Source organism: Melospiza georgiana, chromosome 2, assembly GCF_028018845.1.
Source record: "Melospiza georgiana isolate bMelGeo1 chromosome 2, bMelGeo1.pri, whole genome shotgun sequence".
NCBI lineage: Eukaryota > Metazoa > Chordata > Aves > Passeriformes > Passerellidae > Melospiza > Melospiza georgiana.
In genome coordinates this window covers 25,069,697-25,084,545 of record NC_080431.1, presented here as the reverse complement: position 1 = coordinate 25,084,545, position 14,849 = coordinate 25,069,697, and the positions used below count along the sequence as shown (strand labels likewise).

General features: G+C 36.9%; 1 protein-coding gene across 2 annotated transcripts in view; it reads left to right on the top strand.

Annotated features, from left to right (window-relative positions):
• HERC2 (HECT and RLD domain containing E3 ubiquitin protein ligase 2) overlaps positions 1–14,849 on the top strand; it is a 102,392-nt gene that overhangs the window by 35,377 nt on the left and 52,166 nt on the right. For both annotated transcript variants that reach the window (XM_058019240.1, XM_058019241.1), the window contains exons 15-36: positions 1,108–1,359; positions 2,234–2,427; positions 2,955–3,155; positions 3,787–4,015; positions 4,090–4,214; positions 4,643–4,821; positions 5,740–5,924; positions 6,276–6,431; positions 6,688–6,873; positions 7,701–7,871; positions 7,978–8,081; positions 8,192–8,342; positions 8,938–9,152; positions 10,020–10,152; positions 10,258–10,385; positions 10,508–10,703; positions 11,293–11,429; positions 11,939–12,112; positions 12,202–12,338; positions 12,417–12,568; positions 12,989–13,180; positions 14,017–14,204. In XM_058019240.1, coding sequence (XP_057875223.1) covers positions 1,108–1,359; positions 2,234–2,427; positions 2,955–3,155; positions 3,787–4,015; positions 4,090–4,214; positions 4,643–4,821; positions 5,740–5,924; positions 6,276–6,431; positions 6,688–6,873; positions 7,701–7,871; positions 7,978–8,081; positions 8,192–8,342; positions 8,938–9,152; positions 10,020–10,152; positions 10,258–10,385; positions 10,508–10,703; positions 11,293–11,429; positions 11,939–12,112; positions 12,202–12,338; positions 12,417–12,568; positions 12,989–13,180; positions 14,017–14,204 — 3,785 coding nt within the window. The remainder of the gene's footprint in view (positions 1–1,107; positions 1,360–2,233; positions 2,428–2,954; positions 3,156–3,786; positions 4,016–4,089; positions 4,215–4,642; positions 4,822–5,739; positions 5,925–6,275; positions 6,432–6,687; positions 6,874–7,700; positions 7,872–7,977; positions 8,082–8,191; positions 8,343–8,937; positions 9,153–10,019; positions 10,153–10,257; positions 10,386–10,507; positions 10,704–11,292; positions 11,430–11,938; positions 12,113–12,201; positions 12,339–12,416; positions 12,569–12,988; positions 13,181–14,016; positions 14,205–14,849) is intronic.

Genomic DNA, 14,849 nt, shown 5'->3' with positions numbered 1-14,849 from the left:
GTATATTTAATGTAAATGTATAATGGACCCACAAAAAACCCCATATATATGCAAGTGTCTGAATTTTATTTGTTGCTATATAAGTGCAAATATCTCATGTTGTTACAAAAGTCAGAATTCAGAGTAGGAGAGCTGTCTCTCTTAACCCTTTGGAAGTGCAAAAGAGAAGCTGCATGGAAATTTATCTTTCCAACATCCCTGACCAAGGTGCCTAGGGTGAGACAGATTAAAAACTTTCATGTCATTGTAAGGTCAAACCCCAAAGTCATCTCTTAGAAAGCAGATAGTTCTTGGAGGCTAGTTGTTCCTTTGAAATACAGCTGGTTATATGATGTGCATTATTTAAAAACTGAAATGTTTGCTCATACAGGAAATGGAAACCCAGATTTTATCAATTTTTTTCCTCTCTCCTGGTCTCTGCTTTGCATGCTTCTATTGCTTATCAGAGTACCTTAGGGACTCTGCTGATGCGGGTAGGGAACAAAAATGCATCAGAACATAAAACAAGACTTTCTGTTTGGGCATGCATGGTCACCATCCTTGAACCATAATTTTATTTACTACAGATGCAGAATGACTTGACTGTTTCTAAGTTTCTACATCAAGACTTAGATTTAGTAGTGTATTTCAAAAGAACATGATAAATGTGATTATTTCATTTCATTTTGAGAAACACTTGAATGATATAAACTGAAAATTAATATAGGTTTAACAGAAAATTTGGCCATTGGATGTAGAAAACATTTTTCAAGTTCTTATAAATAATTAAAGAAAGCAGTTTTTAACTTGCTTGATTTACAGTAAATTCTATGCTTAATTTATTTTTAGAAGGCCTTTCCATACACTGATAGATTTGCAATGAATGTTATATATTGCACTTTTTATGTTTAGTTGTGTCATCATGACTGTTTTTCAAATAATGTTCTTTATTATTGTTGCAAACAATTAGACATTATTTTGGAATTGCTTTCCTTAAAATACAGTTTAAAATTTGTGCTTGTTGTAGAATCTCAGATTATGAAGAATTTATTTGTTTAAATGGATGGCTTCGTTACATGAAAAAAAAGCAGTTCAATTATTTTTTGTTTTCTTTCTTCTGATTTAAAGGCCAGGTGTGGTCTTGGGGTGATGGAGACTATGGAAAACTGGGAAGAGGAGGCAGTGATGGTTGCAAAACTCCCAAGTTGATAGAAAAGCTTCAAGATCTGGACATTGTAAAAGTGCGCTGTGGGAGTCAGTTCTCTATTGCTTTAACCAAAGATGGCCAGGTCTACACCTGGGGGAAAGGGGACAATCAGAGACTTGGGCATGGGACAGAAGAGCACGTTCGATATCCCAAACTGCTGGAAGGCTTGAAAGGTAATTATCAGAGTTGGAAATGCTCCAGAGCTCTTTGTGTTGTTGGAGCTTTTTACCTGACACAAATGAACGCTGCTTTGAGTGATGGTACCATGTACTCTGTCATATGTTATACTGGTAGCAATGAAAAAGGTAATAATATGCATTTCCCATCACTTCTGCATTTACACCCAAAAGATTTTAGCAGACTTAAAGACTATATTATGACTACTATAAGTGCTGAATGTCTCGTGTTCCCTGTATTCTTGATGCTTTTCTTTTATTAGATTCACAAAAATGCTTCTTTAAAGCAAGTATGTTTGCATTGTCATGCAAATAAATATATATAATATATGCTTAGATTAAGGCAGGTGAGTAGAATAAATGAGAATAACAGACAACGAAAAATAGCACTAAATATATGTTTGACTTTTGACCAGTTTGTAATGGAGAGAAAATTACTTCCTTCATTTGAGAGAAGACCTGAGGTTCTGTCGGGGAAGATGAGGAAGAAACTTCTTTTATTGCTCTGTCTTTCCTTTAAATCGTTATTCATATATGTTGAATGATCTAAATGAGAATAATTTTACAGTCTCTCATCATGGAATTGGGAGATCTTTAAATAACTCTTCCCCAAAAAAGTTTCTAAGTTGAAGGGACACAAAGCAGAATAATTTTTTTAAACTTGTAAACTTCTGTACGTATCTGTCTCTTGGTTTATGCTTTGCTGTACTCTTCCAATCCACTGCTGAGGCAGAAATGAGGCTCATGGCATCCACCACACGTTCCTAATTAAGCATGGTTGTAATTAGCATAGTTTTCCTTACGTCAGCTGTTTTTCTGTCAATGATTGTTGTACCTAAGTTATATTTTCCATATCTCACTTTCTTATCAGGAAAGAAAGTGATAGATGTGGCAGCTGGATCTACCCATTGTTTAGCACTGACTGAAGACAGTGAAGTGCACAGCTGGGGAAGCAATGATCAGTGCCAGCATTTTGATACTTTGCGTGTCACTAAACCAGAGCCCGCAGCTCTACCAGGATTAGACACAAAGCACATAGTTGGAATTGCTTGTGGACCTGCTCAGGTAGGTTTTAATTTTGAATTCTTTGGTTTTACTTCCCACTGAGTTTACTGTATTATAATCCTGGTCCTTCTTTCTGTGCTTGTGTGACTTTTTGTATTCTTCCTTATTCTGAGTAAATGAAGGCTTTGAAAAAAACAAATCTTGCACAGTTGTTCTGCCAAAAAGGGGTGATCAGCTTTCCCTCTGTTGGGTGTTCTGAGAAGCAGCAATTTACCTGTTTTGTATTGTGTGATACAGCAGTTGAAGAGCTGTCAGCAGAAGGTTTCCTGTGGCAGAAGTAGTGAGGTATCTGGATTGGGTTTGACAACACATTGGAAAATGTGATAAGAGAGTTCTGGATCTGTATGGATTTATCTATGTTTACAAGGATGCAAGTCAAGCATTCTCTTTGATAATTGTGTTGGTATTATTTCCAAATCTTCTATTACTGTTTGAAGGCAGATTTAGCTTTACACTCCTGTGTGTAGTCAGTGTCATATTTAGAAAATAAAAAACTGTGGAACTTTGTGTGTTGTTTCCATTTATAGAGTTTTGCTTGGTCATCATGTTCAGAGTGGTCAATAGGCTTGCGGGTACCTTTTGTGGTGGATGTTTGCCCCATGACATTTGAGCAGCTGGATCTGTTACTGAGACAAGTGACTGAGGGAATGGATGGATCCTCTGACTGGCCCCCTCCTCAGGAAAAGGAGTGTATGGCTGTGGCAACATTAAATCTTCTAAGGCTTCAGGTACCTTCAATTTCTTACACTTCGAGCAGTCATTGAGCTGAATGTTTTCACTAAGTTGCTTGGATGGAAACCATGACCTTTAATGTGCCTTAAAGCACTTCTATTGATTTTAAAAAGTGAAATAACTACACTATCATTTTATACTCTTTGAAGTTTGGCATCTAGTGGTTGTTTTTTGTTCTTCTTGACAGCTTCTGAGTTTCATTAAGAATGAACTATAAAAACAATATCTAAATGGATTAAGCCTTGTATAGCTCAGAGATTCTGAGCTTTTTTTAGATTTTTAAATAGCATATTTAAAAGTGAATTACCTCTTTAATCTGACAGAGTCTGACAATCACGAAAAATGTGCTGTTTTTTCTAGCATAATGTAGTGATGCAGAAACAGTTTAAGTTATTCTTTAGGTTTACTTCAGATCTTTGGGGCTTATAGCTACCATTCGTGATCTTTGAGTATTGGTGTAAATTCAGGATGTAGGCAAGCCAGCATTTCCCTTTAATTTTACAGATTTGCAGGTGTAAGTTTGTATCTTGGTAACTGAAGTTACTTGCTCCAGGAATGACTTCCTGCCAACCCCAACAAGTTCATATCACTTATTAATTAAAATTTACCTTTTTTTTTTTTTTTCAGCTTCATGCTGCCATTAGTCATCAGGTGGATCCAGAATGCCTCGGCTTAGGTTTGGGCAGCATCCTGCTCAACAGCCTGAAGCAGACAGTGGTGACACTGGCCAGCAACGCTGGGGTTCTGAACACGGTGCAGTCGGCGGCGCAGGCGGTGCTGCAGAGCGGCTGGTCCATGCTGCTGCCCACGGCCGAGGAGCGCGCCAGGGCGCTCTCAGCGCTCCTGCCCAGCGCAGGTCGGTCCTCACACTGAAGCCTTCTTGTTTGGCCCTTGTGTTTTGACTCCATTCATGGCTTCTTCCGTTCTTAGTTTCAGGGAATGAAATGAATGTCAGCCCGGGACGTAGATTTATGATTGACCTCTTGGTGGGCAGCTTGATGGCTGATGGAGGTTTAGAGTCTGCGCTGAACGCCGCTATTACTGCAGAAATTCAGGTATAGTTCATCAGCTTGGCAGTTCAGGTTCTTCTGCAGGGGACTGGAGACTGGATTTGTTACTTATGTAAATACAAGAGTAAATGTGCCTTCAGTTGGGAACTGTGCAGCAGCTTCTGGCATGTGTCCACCCTGGTTTTGTGGAGTTCCCCTACACTTTTTTACCTTCATGACCTTCATCCCTCACTTTGCCTTTCTTTTTATAATTGTTATAATTGTACAATTATATTAAAAGGAATTATAATTGTTTTTTTTAAAAGTGTGCCCATGTGGTTGTCACAGAATATACAATACATGTTTTATCTGGTAGGAATTTTTTCTGTAGGTAAAAGTAACTCGATCTTATTACCATGAATGCTTGTTAGCAAAATGTTTCATAATCATAGTGGAAGTTCGTGTGTTTTCTTTAACTTGATTTTCTTTTTTAGGATATTGAAGCAAAAAAAGAGGCACAGAAAGAAAAAGAAATTGATGAACAAGAAGCAAATGCATCAACACTTCATAGGAGCAGAACTCCATTGGACAAAGACCTTATTAACACTGGAATCTATGAATCTGCAGGAAAACAAAGTTTACCATTAGTTCAGTTAATTCAGCAATTACTAAGGTAATTGTTTTGAATTTGTCTTTTACTTTTGTACAGAATATGTATTTAGACGTTCTGTAAATTAGTCAGCTAAACGGTTAATTTTGCTTAGTAAATAAAGTCTCTTGCTAGCATTTTTAGCTCTTCAGAATTCAAAATATTAAACATTCTTGTAGCTTGTCTGTAGTTCTGCTCTGTTTGCCAAGGAACAATGTTCTACACTAAATTACTCAATTTTAGAAAGATTGCCTTGGTTTTATGGACTTTGATACTTCTTCTCTGAAAGAAGTGTCTGAAAGATGTACTGAAAGTTTTTGTACCAGATACAGGACAAATGTTTAAAAGATTGTCCTTACAAAGTGTGAGAATCACCACAAATCTGTTTAGAACTGAGTATTTTGTGCTGTTTGTTTAGAACTGCCTCAAGGAGACAGTCAGTGGGGAAGAAACCTCCATTTTAAGTTCTTGACTGAGAGTTTTGAGTGCATGACCAATTAAGGTGCAGAAAACAAAGCTGCTTTATATCAGCCAGAGGAGCTAAAGGAATTCTTAACATAGAGGATGTATAGCAGGAAATAATTATGAGTTTGCTTTTTCACTTCATTGTGATGGCAACCATGTAAATTAATCAATACTGAGACTCTTTTGAGCTACATAGTGTCATGGCTTTCACTGCAGGCTCTCGGTGAAGATTGTCAAATTGTGTTTTGTAGTGAAGCACAAAAAAGCACAAACTGGAGGTATTTTACAAATCCTGTTAACCAGAATGTATCTACAAAACCATTGACTTTTTGAGCACTACAGTGCAGAGGAGTGAAAGTTCTGAGCAGAAAATTTGCAGAGGCTTCTTAGATATTTATGCAAAATTGTAGCAAAAACTTAACCCATGGACTGTCTTCACTCTGAGCTCCCCTTAAGTGATACTTTTGTACCACTTAGGAACATCGCTTCCCAGACCATAGCCAAACTAAAAGATGTTGCTCGTCGGATTTCTTCCTGCATGGACCAGGAGCTTTATAGCAAGGAGAGATCTGCTTCTCTGGACCTGTTGCTCCGTTTTCAGCGGCTGCTTGTTAGCAAACTTTACCCAGCAGATTGCGTTGGTCAGGTCCCTAACACATACAGTAAGTTGTAGTTTTAAAATTAAAAGCGAATAACATCTGACTCCTGCCCAAGTATTTCTGTAATAGCTTTTACAGGATGGTAGTTTCTTATTTTAGTTTATCTTCTTGTCTCATTTATCAGCCTAGTTGCTGTCTGAACAGTGTTTGAAAGTAGTTTATTTACATTGTTTTCTGTAAGTGAATTTTTTTTGATCTAGATAATAAGCGTTTTATAAATTTTTAAAAATATGTGATTTCCTAAATTAGTGCTAATATCCAGTGGCAAAATTTCAGAAGAGTTTGTCAGCTTTTGAAGTCTGTTTCTTAAATGTGACTATGTGATGGCTTTCTGTGCTCTTTGTTTTTTCACAGGTCCTGACCTCTTAGGTGTTGGTTCTTTACTGAAGAAATACACTGCTCTTCTGTGCACACACATTAGTGATATACTTCCTGTGGCAACCAGCATTGCTTGTACTAGTCATAGGCATTTTGCAGAAGTATCTTGTGTTGTGGATGGAGATTTAACAGGTAGGTTTTTACTTCCTCTTTTCTTCTCCTTCCACAGAATTTTAAGACCTTCTTGAAAGTTCTAAATGAATAAGAATGAGTCAGTTTAATTGTATTGGTTAATGGGAGAGAAGAAGGGAAAATTCAATGAGGAAGGCAAGAGCTTTGTACTCAACACTAGTCAAAGGCAGAATATATTAATGGTGATTTACTTCTGCAATGCAATGAATGTAGAACTTGAACTAATTGTGTCTTCTGTGTTTGTTTTTTGTTTTAGGCATTCTTCTTCCAGAACTGGTGGTTTCTATAGTGCTGCTCCTCAGTAAAAATGCTGGATTGATGCAGGAAGCTGGTGCTATCCCTCTGTTGGCTGGCTTGCTGGAACATCTAGACAGATTTAACCACTTAGCCCCTGGAAAGGAAAGGGATGACAATGAGGATTTAGCATGGCCAGGAATAATGGGTATGAACTTAGAGGCATCTTGACTGCTTTCAAAAGTAGCTGTATAAAAGTGGTGGCTGTTTGTGAATTACTCTCAGGAAGGGAATCCTACTTAACAGTACAAAGTTTTATTAACCAAATTATATGGCAGTCATAAGGCAGTATTTATTTCTGTCAGTAAGTTCTTAAGGAAGTTAAATATAGAGGTAGAATTAAGGAGAGTACAGATGCTGCTTTTCCAAGAAGTAGTTCACATAATTTTGGATTTTGAGTATGAAAACTTGCAGTGAAAACTTGAGTAGTGCATCTAGGCATTTTGCTACTAAATTGTCTGTTGTACAAAGGATGAGTAATATGAAAGCTTTGAAATAAAGAATTCTTATTTTCTCAGGGCACTTTGTAATATGTGTTGTGTCTGTGACAAAAGAGAGACTTCTTTTATATTTAAAAAATCTGAATTTAAGCTGAAATGAAATATACAGCAAATTCCTTGCAGGCAAGTGAGTAATAAAGCCAAAGTAATTTGGAGGAAGAAGGATTAGAGCAGTGATTTACCAGCAAACTGATTATCTGCTCCACCTCCACACAAAACAGCCATATAGCTGGGCAATGCTAGGTGACATTAAAGATTAGTGCATTAGAACACAGTATTCAGACAGTTTAATTGCACAATACATAGACAGGAACATACTAATAGCCACTTTTACTTTTGAGCATATAAAAAAATAAGCAACTTTTGAACAGATATGAAAAATTGGATTAGGCAGTTATTAAAAGAACGTTCATGAAAACCCCCTGACTTTCTGATTTTCTGTTGCTAAATTCTCTTTTCTGTTTTATATGGACAGGTTCATTTTTTACTGGCCAGAGTTGCAGAAATAATGAGGAGGTGACCCTTATACGTAAGGCTGATCTAGAGAACCACAACAAAGATGGAGGATTTTGGACAGTGATCGATGGCAAAGTGTATGATATAAAGGACTTCCAAACGCAGTCTTTAACTGGCAGTAGCATACTTGGTGAGAATTTTCATTTGACTTAAAGACACAAATTACCTTTGTTTCAAAGCCAGGTGGAATTAACAGATTTTTAGATACTGTATTGACTCCCTCATTGTCTCATTAGCTCAGTTTGCTGGTGAGGACCCAGTTGTTGCTCTGGAAGCTGCTTTGCAGTTTGAGGACACACGGGAATCAATGCACGCCTTCTGTGTTGGCCAATATATAGAGGTAAAAATGTTACTAATGGGTAAATGCTTACTAAAGTCAAGCATTGATTTACTATCAGATTTCTTGTTGGAGCTCAGTTCAAGCTTACAGTTGCTGTTTCTTTTGTGCAGCCTGACCAGGAGGTGATTACAACACCAGATCTCAGCACATTGTCATCGCCACTGATAGACACAGAACGGAATTTGGGTCTTCTCCTCGGCCTGCACGCTTCCTACCTGGCAATGAGCACACCACTTTCTCCTCTGGAAATTGAATGTGCCAGTAAGCAGGATGTCATTTTGAGCTTTATTAAGTGATAAATACTTGTCAAAGCATGCAAGGAAAAGACAAAGGACAAATAAGTTAACCAAAAATTTAGCACTTCTCTAATCTTGATATCTTCCATAGACGTTCTTTAGTCTTAGCATTAGCTACCACACTCATCAAGATCCCAATAATTTAACAAGATTTAGATGATTTTGAGCAGCAGAATTTAGAATTTCATCGTAAATGCAACATAAAATAGCAAATGATGCTGCACAGTCTCCTATCTTGCCAATTCCTTGTCAGTTAAGAGTCAATCATGTGATATTGGATGTTTTCTTATTCGGTGTCTTGGTTTGGTGAATAGAAGGTATAATTCAGCATTAATAGCAGAAAAATTTCTAAGACCTATATCTCTAAATATATGATGGCTGCCCTGTTAGTTAATTGTTTCTTGATTACAGAACCTTTTTTTTTCCCTGTGATAAAGTTCCAGCAAATGAGAAAGTTGCTAAATGTTGTTGAAGCCTGTGAATGCTTTTTATTAGAGGAAATCGAGTCTTGATAGCTTAGTCTTTGATCAGAATATTCACTCATGTTTCCTTTATTTTAGAATGGTTGAAGTCATCAATCTTTTCTGGAGGCTTGCAAACTAGTCAGATTCATTACAGTTACAATGAGGAAAAAGATGAAGACCATTGCAGTTCACCTGGTAACACTACCCCAAATAAATCAAAACTGTATACACATCGATTAACTCTGAGTGACCATTCACAGCCCTTTCTCCAAGCTATTGCTGATAATAATATTCAGGATCACACTGTGAAGGTAAGCCCTCAGTAGTTCTGTGCACAAATACTGTTTCTGAAGGGTGGTAGTGATGATGAAAATTCTCCAAAAGTTATACCAAAACAATCGAAAAAGTTATTTCAGAATTACTATTTGTGAAAGGAATGGTTGAGTACTACTAGTGGATAAAATGTGTTTATTTCCCTTAATAGCATAATAGTATGTTATTTCTTCAGAATTTTTGAGTGGGGGAACTAAAAAATTTGAATATTCTTACAAAAAAATGGTAATGCATTACTTCTAATGTCAAGTTTCAGTAACATTGAGAGATTCTGCTCACCTTCAGTTGAACTAAAATGTAGTTTTTTTGTCAAGATGGAAGTGTATTTTATGTTTCAGATTCACTTATGCCTTTGTCTTAAAATCCCTTTGAGCCTTGAGGTTCAGGTTTCACAAGGTTGGAATTGTGAATATTATGAAAAACCCTGTGATTTACATTGATCACTATATTTTGTAGTACATTCAGATTTTCTAACCCTCTGAGTTCACCTCCTTTATGAAAATACCCCTAAATAAGTCTTTGGGAATAGTGATAATGATAAATCATGATTTATCAGAAGACAATTGAAAATTTTATTAGCTGACCTGACTATCTCATGAGGAGATCAAAGCAGTAGAAGCTTTATTCCTTGAGTCATGTTTCTCCTGAGAAAGGATGTAGGGTTTTATAGGATTGGGTTGTAGTTGCTGTGTGTTAAATTGCACATACTGCCTATTGTATCTCAGGAATGTTAGTTCAGATTGTGGAGTTTATTCAGTGTTACTTAAATGCTGCCTGTGGTGTTTTGAGTGCTTACATTGTATTTGAAAATGAAGTTAAACAGAGGCTGTTGTGTGTTTTCTTAGGACTTCTTGTGTCAAATAGAGAGGTACTGTAAACAGTGTCACTTAACAACACCAATCACATTCCCCCCTGAGCATCCTGTGGAAGAAGTAGGACGTCTGTTACTGTGCTGTCTTCTGAAGCATGAAGATTTGGGTAGGTAGGCTTGTGGTGTGATTGTTTTGATTGTTTTGATCAGTTTAAACTCTGCTATGGATGGCTTTGGAAATGTATATTCAAACATTGTCTTTTCCCATTAAGGTCATGTAGCACTGTCTCTTGTTCATCCTGGTACCCTTGGAGTTGACCAGGTAAAGCACAAAACCTTACCAAAATCTGTAGTGGATGTGTGTCGTGTTGTCTACCAAGCAAAATGCTCACTGATTAAGGTAAGCCTCTAAGCTGCTGATGTTAAGATTAATTTTCATTTGAAGTGTTTTATTAAAAAGTTATATATTGTTCATTTTAATGTACATTATGCACTAATTTATTCTTTCATTGTCTTTTGTAGACACATCAGGAACAAGGGCGTTCTTACAAGGAAGTTTGTGCTCCTGTCATTGAGCGCTTGAGATTCTTATTCAATGAGCTGCGTCCTGCAGTTTGCAATGATCTCTCTATAATGTCCAAATTTAAACTTCTTAGTTCCTTGCCCCGATGGAGAAGGGTAGCTCAGAAAATCATTCGAGAAAAAAGGAAAAAAAGAGGTAAGGCAGAATTAGTGTTGTATTCTCTTTGAAACAATGGGACTCCATCTTATTTCAAGATTTGCTGCTGTATGAGACTCTCCTTAGATAAAGCATCAAAGCCATTTGTTTCTGCTGCTTTTTAAAAGTTTTCTAAACCAGTGGTTGCATGTCAGATCCTACAGCAACAACTGGCAAAATAAAGTGTCAGGTTTAGTTGAGAGGTATTTCTTCCAGTGTATTAAAAATGATCCTTCAATATCAGACCCTCTGAATTGGTTTTTGTAGCATTCCACTGGAAGTGGCACCTTTTTAGAAATTGGGTTTTATTAAAGTGTAGTCAAACGGTGGTATAACTGGAAATAAATTAATGTGGTGAACAGACACTAAAGAGCTTTTCAGGTTTGTCTTTAAAGGTAAAAGCATGCTGCAGGTAATACCAGAGTTAACTTGGTAATAGTTGGACATAGACTTCAGCAAGAATGCATTTCCATTTTATTACAGACAGATCTTGAGCATTGTGTGTGCTTAGATTATCATGCAAACCTAAAAATGTGACCCATAAAATCCAACTGTACTGTATGAAAAAATAATACTTTTTTTTTTGTAGTGCCAAAAAAATCTGAATCTGCTGATGTAGAAGAATCCAAAATAGGAAATGAAGAGAGTGATTTAGAAGAATCTTGTGTGGTACCTCACAGTCCTGTACCTATAGATAAAAAGCCCATACCAATCAAATCACCCAAGGTAGGATATTAGATTCTGAATCAACCTTGTCAATAAAAATAACAAGAGAGAAAAGAATAAGCTAAAGCATGATTGCTATAACTTGACATTTAATGTTCTGATAATGGTGTTTGGTATGTATAATTAAGTGTGACAAGTTGTTTCAGTGGAGCCTGGAATGATTTTTAAAGATAAGGTTGTACTGTCTATTTAGCGTATGTGAATATACCTTCCCTGATTTTTAAATTATTGATAATCTTAGCTAAAGCTTCATTTCAAAATAAAATGTTGTGGTGGGTTACTTCCTCTTTTTTTGAACATTAAGGCATTTGAAATTTTATGTAGTAATAGTAAAAGTAATAATGATTAAAATAATACTAAGTTCTTTCCTGACTTTTGAGAAGTTTTCATTTTCCCCCAGGTCCCCCCTGTATTTTAAATTTGGAAATCGTTTTGCATGAAATAACGTACATTTTCAGTAATTTCAAGTTGTTTAAAAAATTTTAGCGTACTACCTTCTTGTTTTGCAGGATAAGTGGCAGCCAATTCTGAGTACAGTTACAGGTGTCCACAAATACAAATGGCTGAAGCAAAATGTTCAAGGCTTGTATCCACAGTCTGCCCTCCTTAACACCATTGTTGAATTTGCACTTAAAGAAGAGCCAGTGGATGTAGAAAAAATGAGAAAATGTTTATTGAAACAGGTGACATGAACAAAAATGTGCCAATTACATAATTCTGACAGTTATTAGCAATTTACATAAGCATGACAAATTTTTTTTCCCTTTGACAGTTGGAAAGAGCAGAAGTTCGTCTGGAGGGAATAGACACTATTCTGAAATTGTCAGCTAAAAATTTCTTGCTCCCATCTGTGCAGTATGCCATGTTCTGTGGATGGCAGAGGCTTATCCCAGAAGGAGCCAATATAGGGTAAAACTTCTTGTTGCTTTTGCTTCCACAATTCTTTAATGAGAGAACAATACTTATTTTTGTTGTTTTTCTTTGAAGGGAGCCTCTCACCGACTGCCTGAAGGACGTTGATCTGATCCCGCCATTTAACAGGATGCTGCTGGAAGTGACCTTTGGGAAGTTGTATGCCTGGGCCATTCAGAATGTCCGGAACATCCTGCTGGACGCTAATGCAAAGTTTAAAGAGCTAGGTGAATCTCATCTCCTTGTTGTTTTCTGTGGAGAAAACTGTTTTACATTAATATTATTGCATTTGTTTTAAGTTCCAAATAATTGGGCTGTTGAAATCAGTTCCCTTGATTTGTGTTGAGAATTACTTTGTGTTTGTTTCTGTGTGTTGTTCCTACCTTCCCACCGTGATGTGTTAACTCACTTCTCAGTATTTGAGTATATTGCTGATTTCCCAGCGACAGGTGATTGATTACTCATTAGTAACATTTTAGCATTATAATACAAATTAGTCAGTTTCTTGGAACTTCTGCTTTTAAGTTCTCAAAGCCAAGCAGGGAATAAAAAATAATTTAAACCATCAATCAAACAAATCTATAGCCTATTTTATTGTAGCTCCCAAATGCCAGCTGACTTTGTTGTTTATGTTATGTTTGAACTAGGTCTGCAGCCTGTTCCTCTTCAAACAATTACTAATGAGAATCCAGCAGGACCAAGTCTTGGAACCATTCCCCAAGCACGTTTTCTGCTGGTCATGCTGAACATGTTGACCCTGCAGCATGGTGCAAATACCCTGAGCCTGCTCCTCAATTCTGGCATGCTGGCCTTGACACAAACCACACTGCGGCTGATAGGTACAGTTCTTCTTTCTTACTTGGAGAAAGCATTTGCTTTACAAATCCCCTGTGTTTTCTGCCTGTTGGTGTACCCAAATTACAGAATCACTGTGCTACTTGAAGATAGTGCTTAATGCTATTTACCTTTACCCTGATACAGAAACCACATCTGCAAGCGTGATTGAGAAGGAGGTTTATTTAATTGCAGTCTATATTAAATCTTTTTTTTTATTATTAGGTGTTTGCTTTGGCCATCCTCTTTTAAAATTTCAGCTAATGTGTAGTTTTGGTGGAACTGTTGCAACTAAATTAAAACCAGAAAATTTAAAATTAAAGTAGTAAAAACTGCCTACTCTCTACTCTCTATTTCATTTATTCTATATATGAAAAATGTTCCCAGTCTCCATATTTAAGCTTTAAGCTTTCTTTGTTCTGTTATACAAGTTCTCTGGTGTATTTTGCTATGATTCAAATTGCTGTGTTTTTTCTCTGTTTTCTTATATAATAGCAAGCATTTGTACCTGTAACTTGTGTTTAACTGAAGTGTGCACCGAAAGTTTTAAAAAAAAATCTGTTTGTAGACTCATTGAGCTAATTGAGTCATCATTATTAATGTCTTTTACTTGTCACTTGTTTTTTCATTCAAAATTAAGTATTTCAATTTCTGTGCATTCAAAACCATTACACCCCAGTCTTCTAAAAGGTCATTTGACTTATCACCTGCTAGTCAGCTTTCCTGTTTGTTACTGCTTTTGTATTACAGAGTTTATGTGCCTGTAAGTTTACATGTGACAAAGGTACATATATACATGTGTTGCTGGATAAAACCTCTTTTGTGTTTTTTTCCTTGTTAGGACCCAGTTCTGATAATATTGAAGAGGATATGATTGCCTCCTCTCATGGGGCTTCTGCCACGGTCCTGGAGGAGTCAAGAAAGGAAACTACACCTGTTCAGCTCCCTGTTTCTGGACCAGAGCTGGCAGCCATGATGAAAATTGGTACCAGAGTGGTCAGAGGGGTAGACTGGAAATGGGGTGATCAGGTACAACTTCTTTCATACAGGTGTTGGGTGTGTTAATATCTAAAGTCTCTGTTCAGTGGACTGTCTGTGAAGTTTCTTTCTGGTCCATCAAACTTAAGGGCATTTTACACTCCAAAAATGTTGAATTAAGGATAGGGGAATTTAACAGAAAATAAACCTTACATTCCAGCTGGTCCTCAGAAATCAGAGGAGCTGGTTGCAGCTGGGCTTGAATTCTGATTGTAGCCCAGTCTAGCATTGTAAGTCTGAGTTTGGAGGAGAACTTGCATGAGCACAGAAGCACAAACAGTGCAGCTTCCCAGTGCAGTTCTGTAGGTCTGATGGATTCAGTAAGGACTTGCATCATCCCAATTCACAAGTAGTGTGGTTAATTGAAGCACCAGAAAAGCAGGCTCAGGATTGTTAATTGCACTAACTACAGTGTTAGCATGTGTTGTGACACAAAGTATAGCAAGAGATCTAATAGCACTATATATATATGCACACACACACACACACATATATATATGTATCTATGTAAATTAATATTCCCAATGCTGCTGGAGATGCAAAGCTCACATAAGGGCTTCTCTTTGGGAAAAGAAAAGAGATGTACTCTGCTAACAGATCTTGAGCAGGCAGAATTTTCCCAAAGCCACTCTTTTT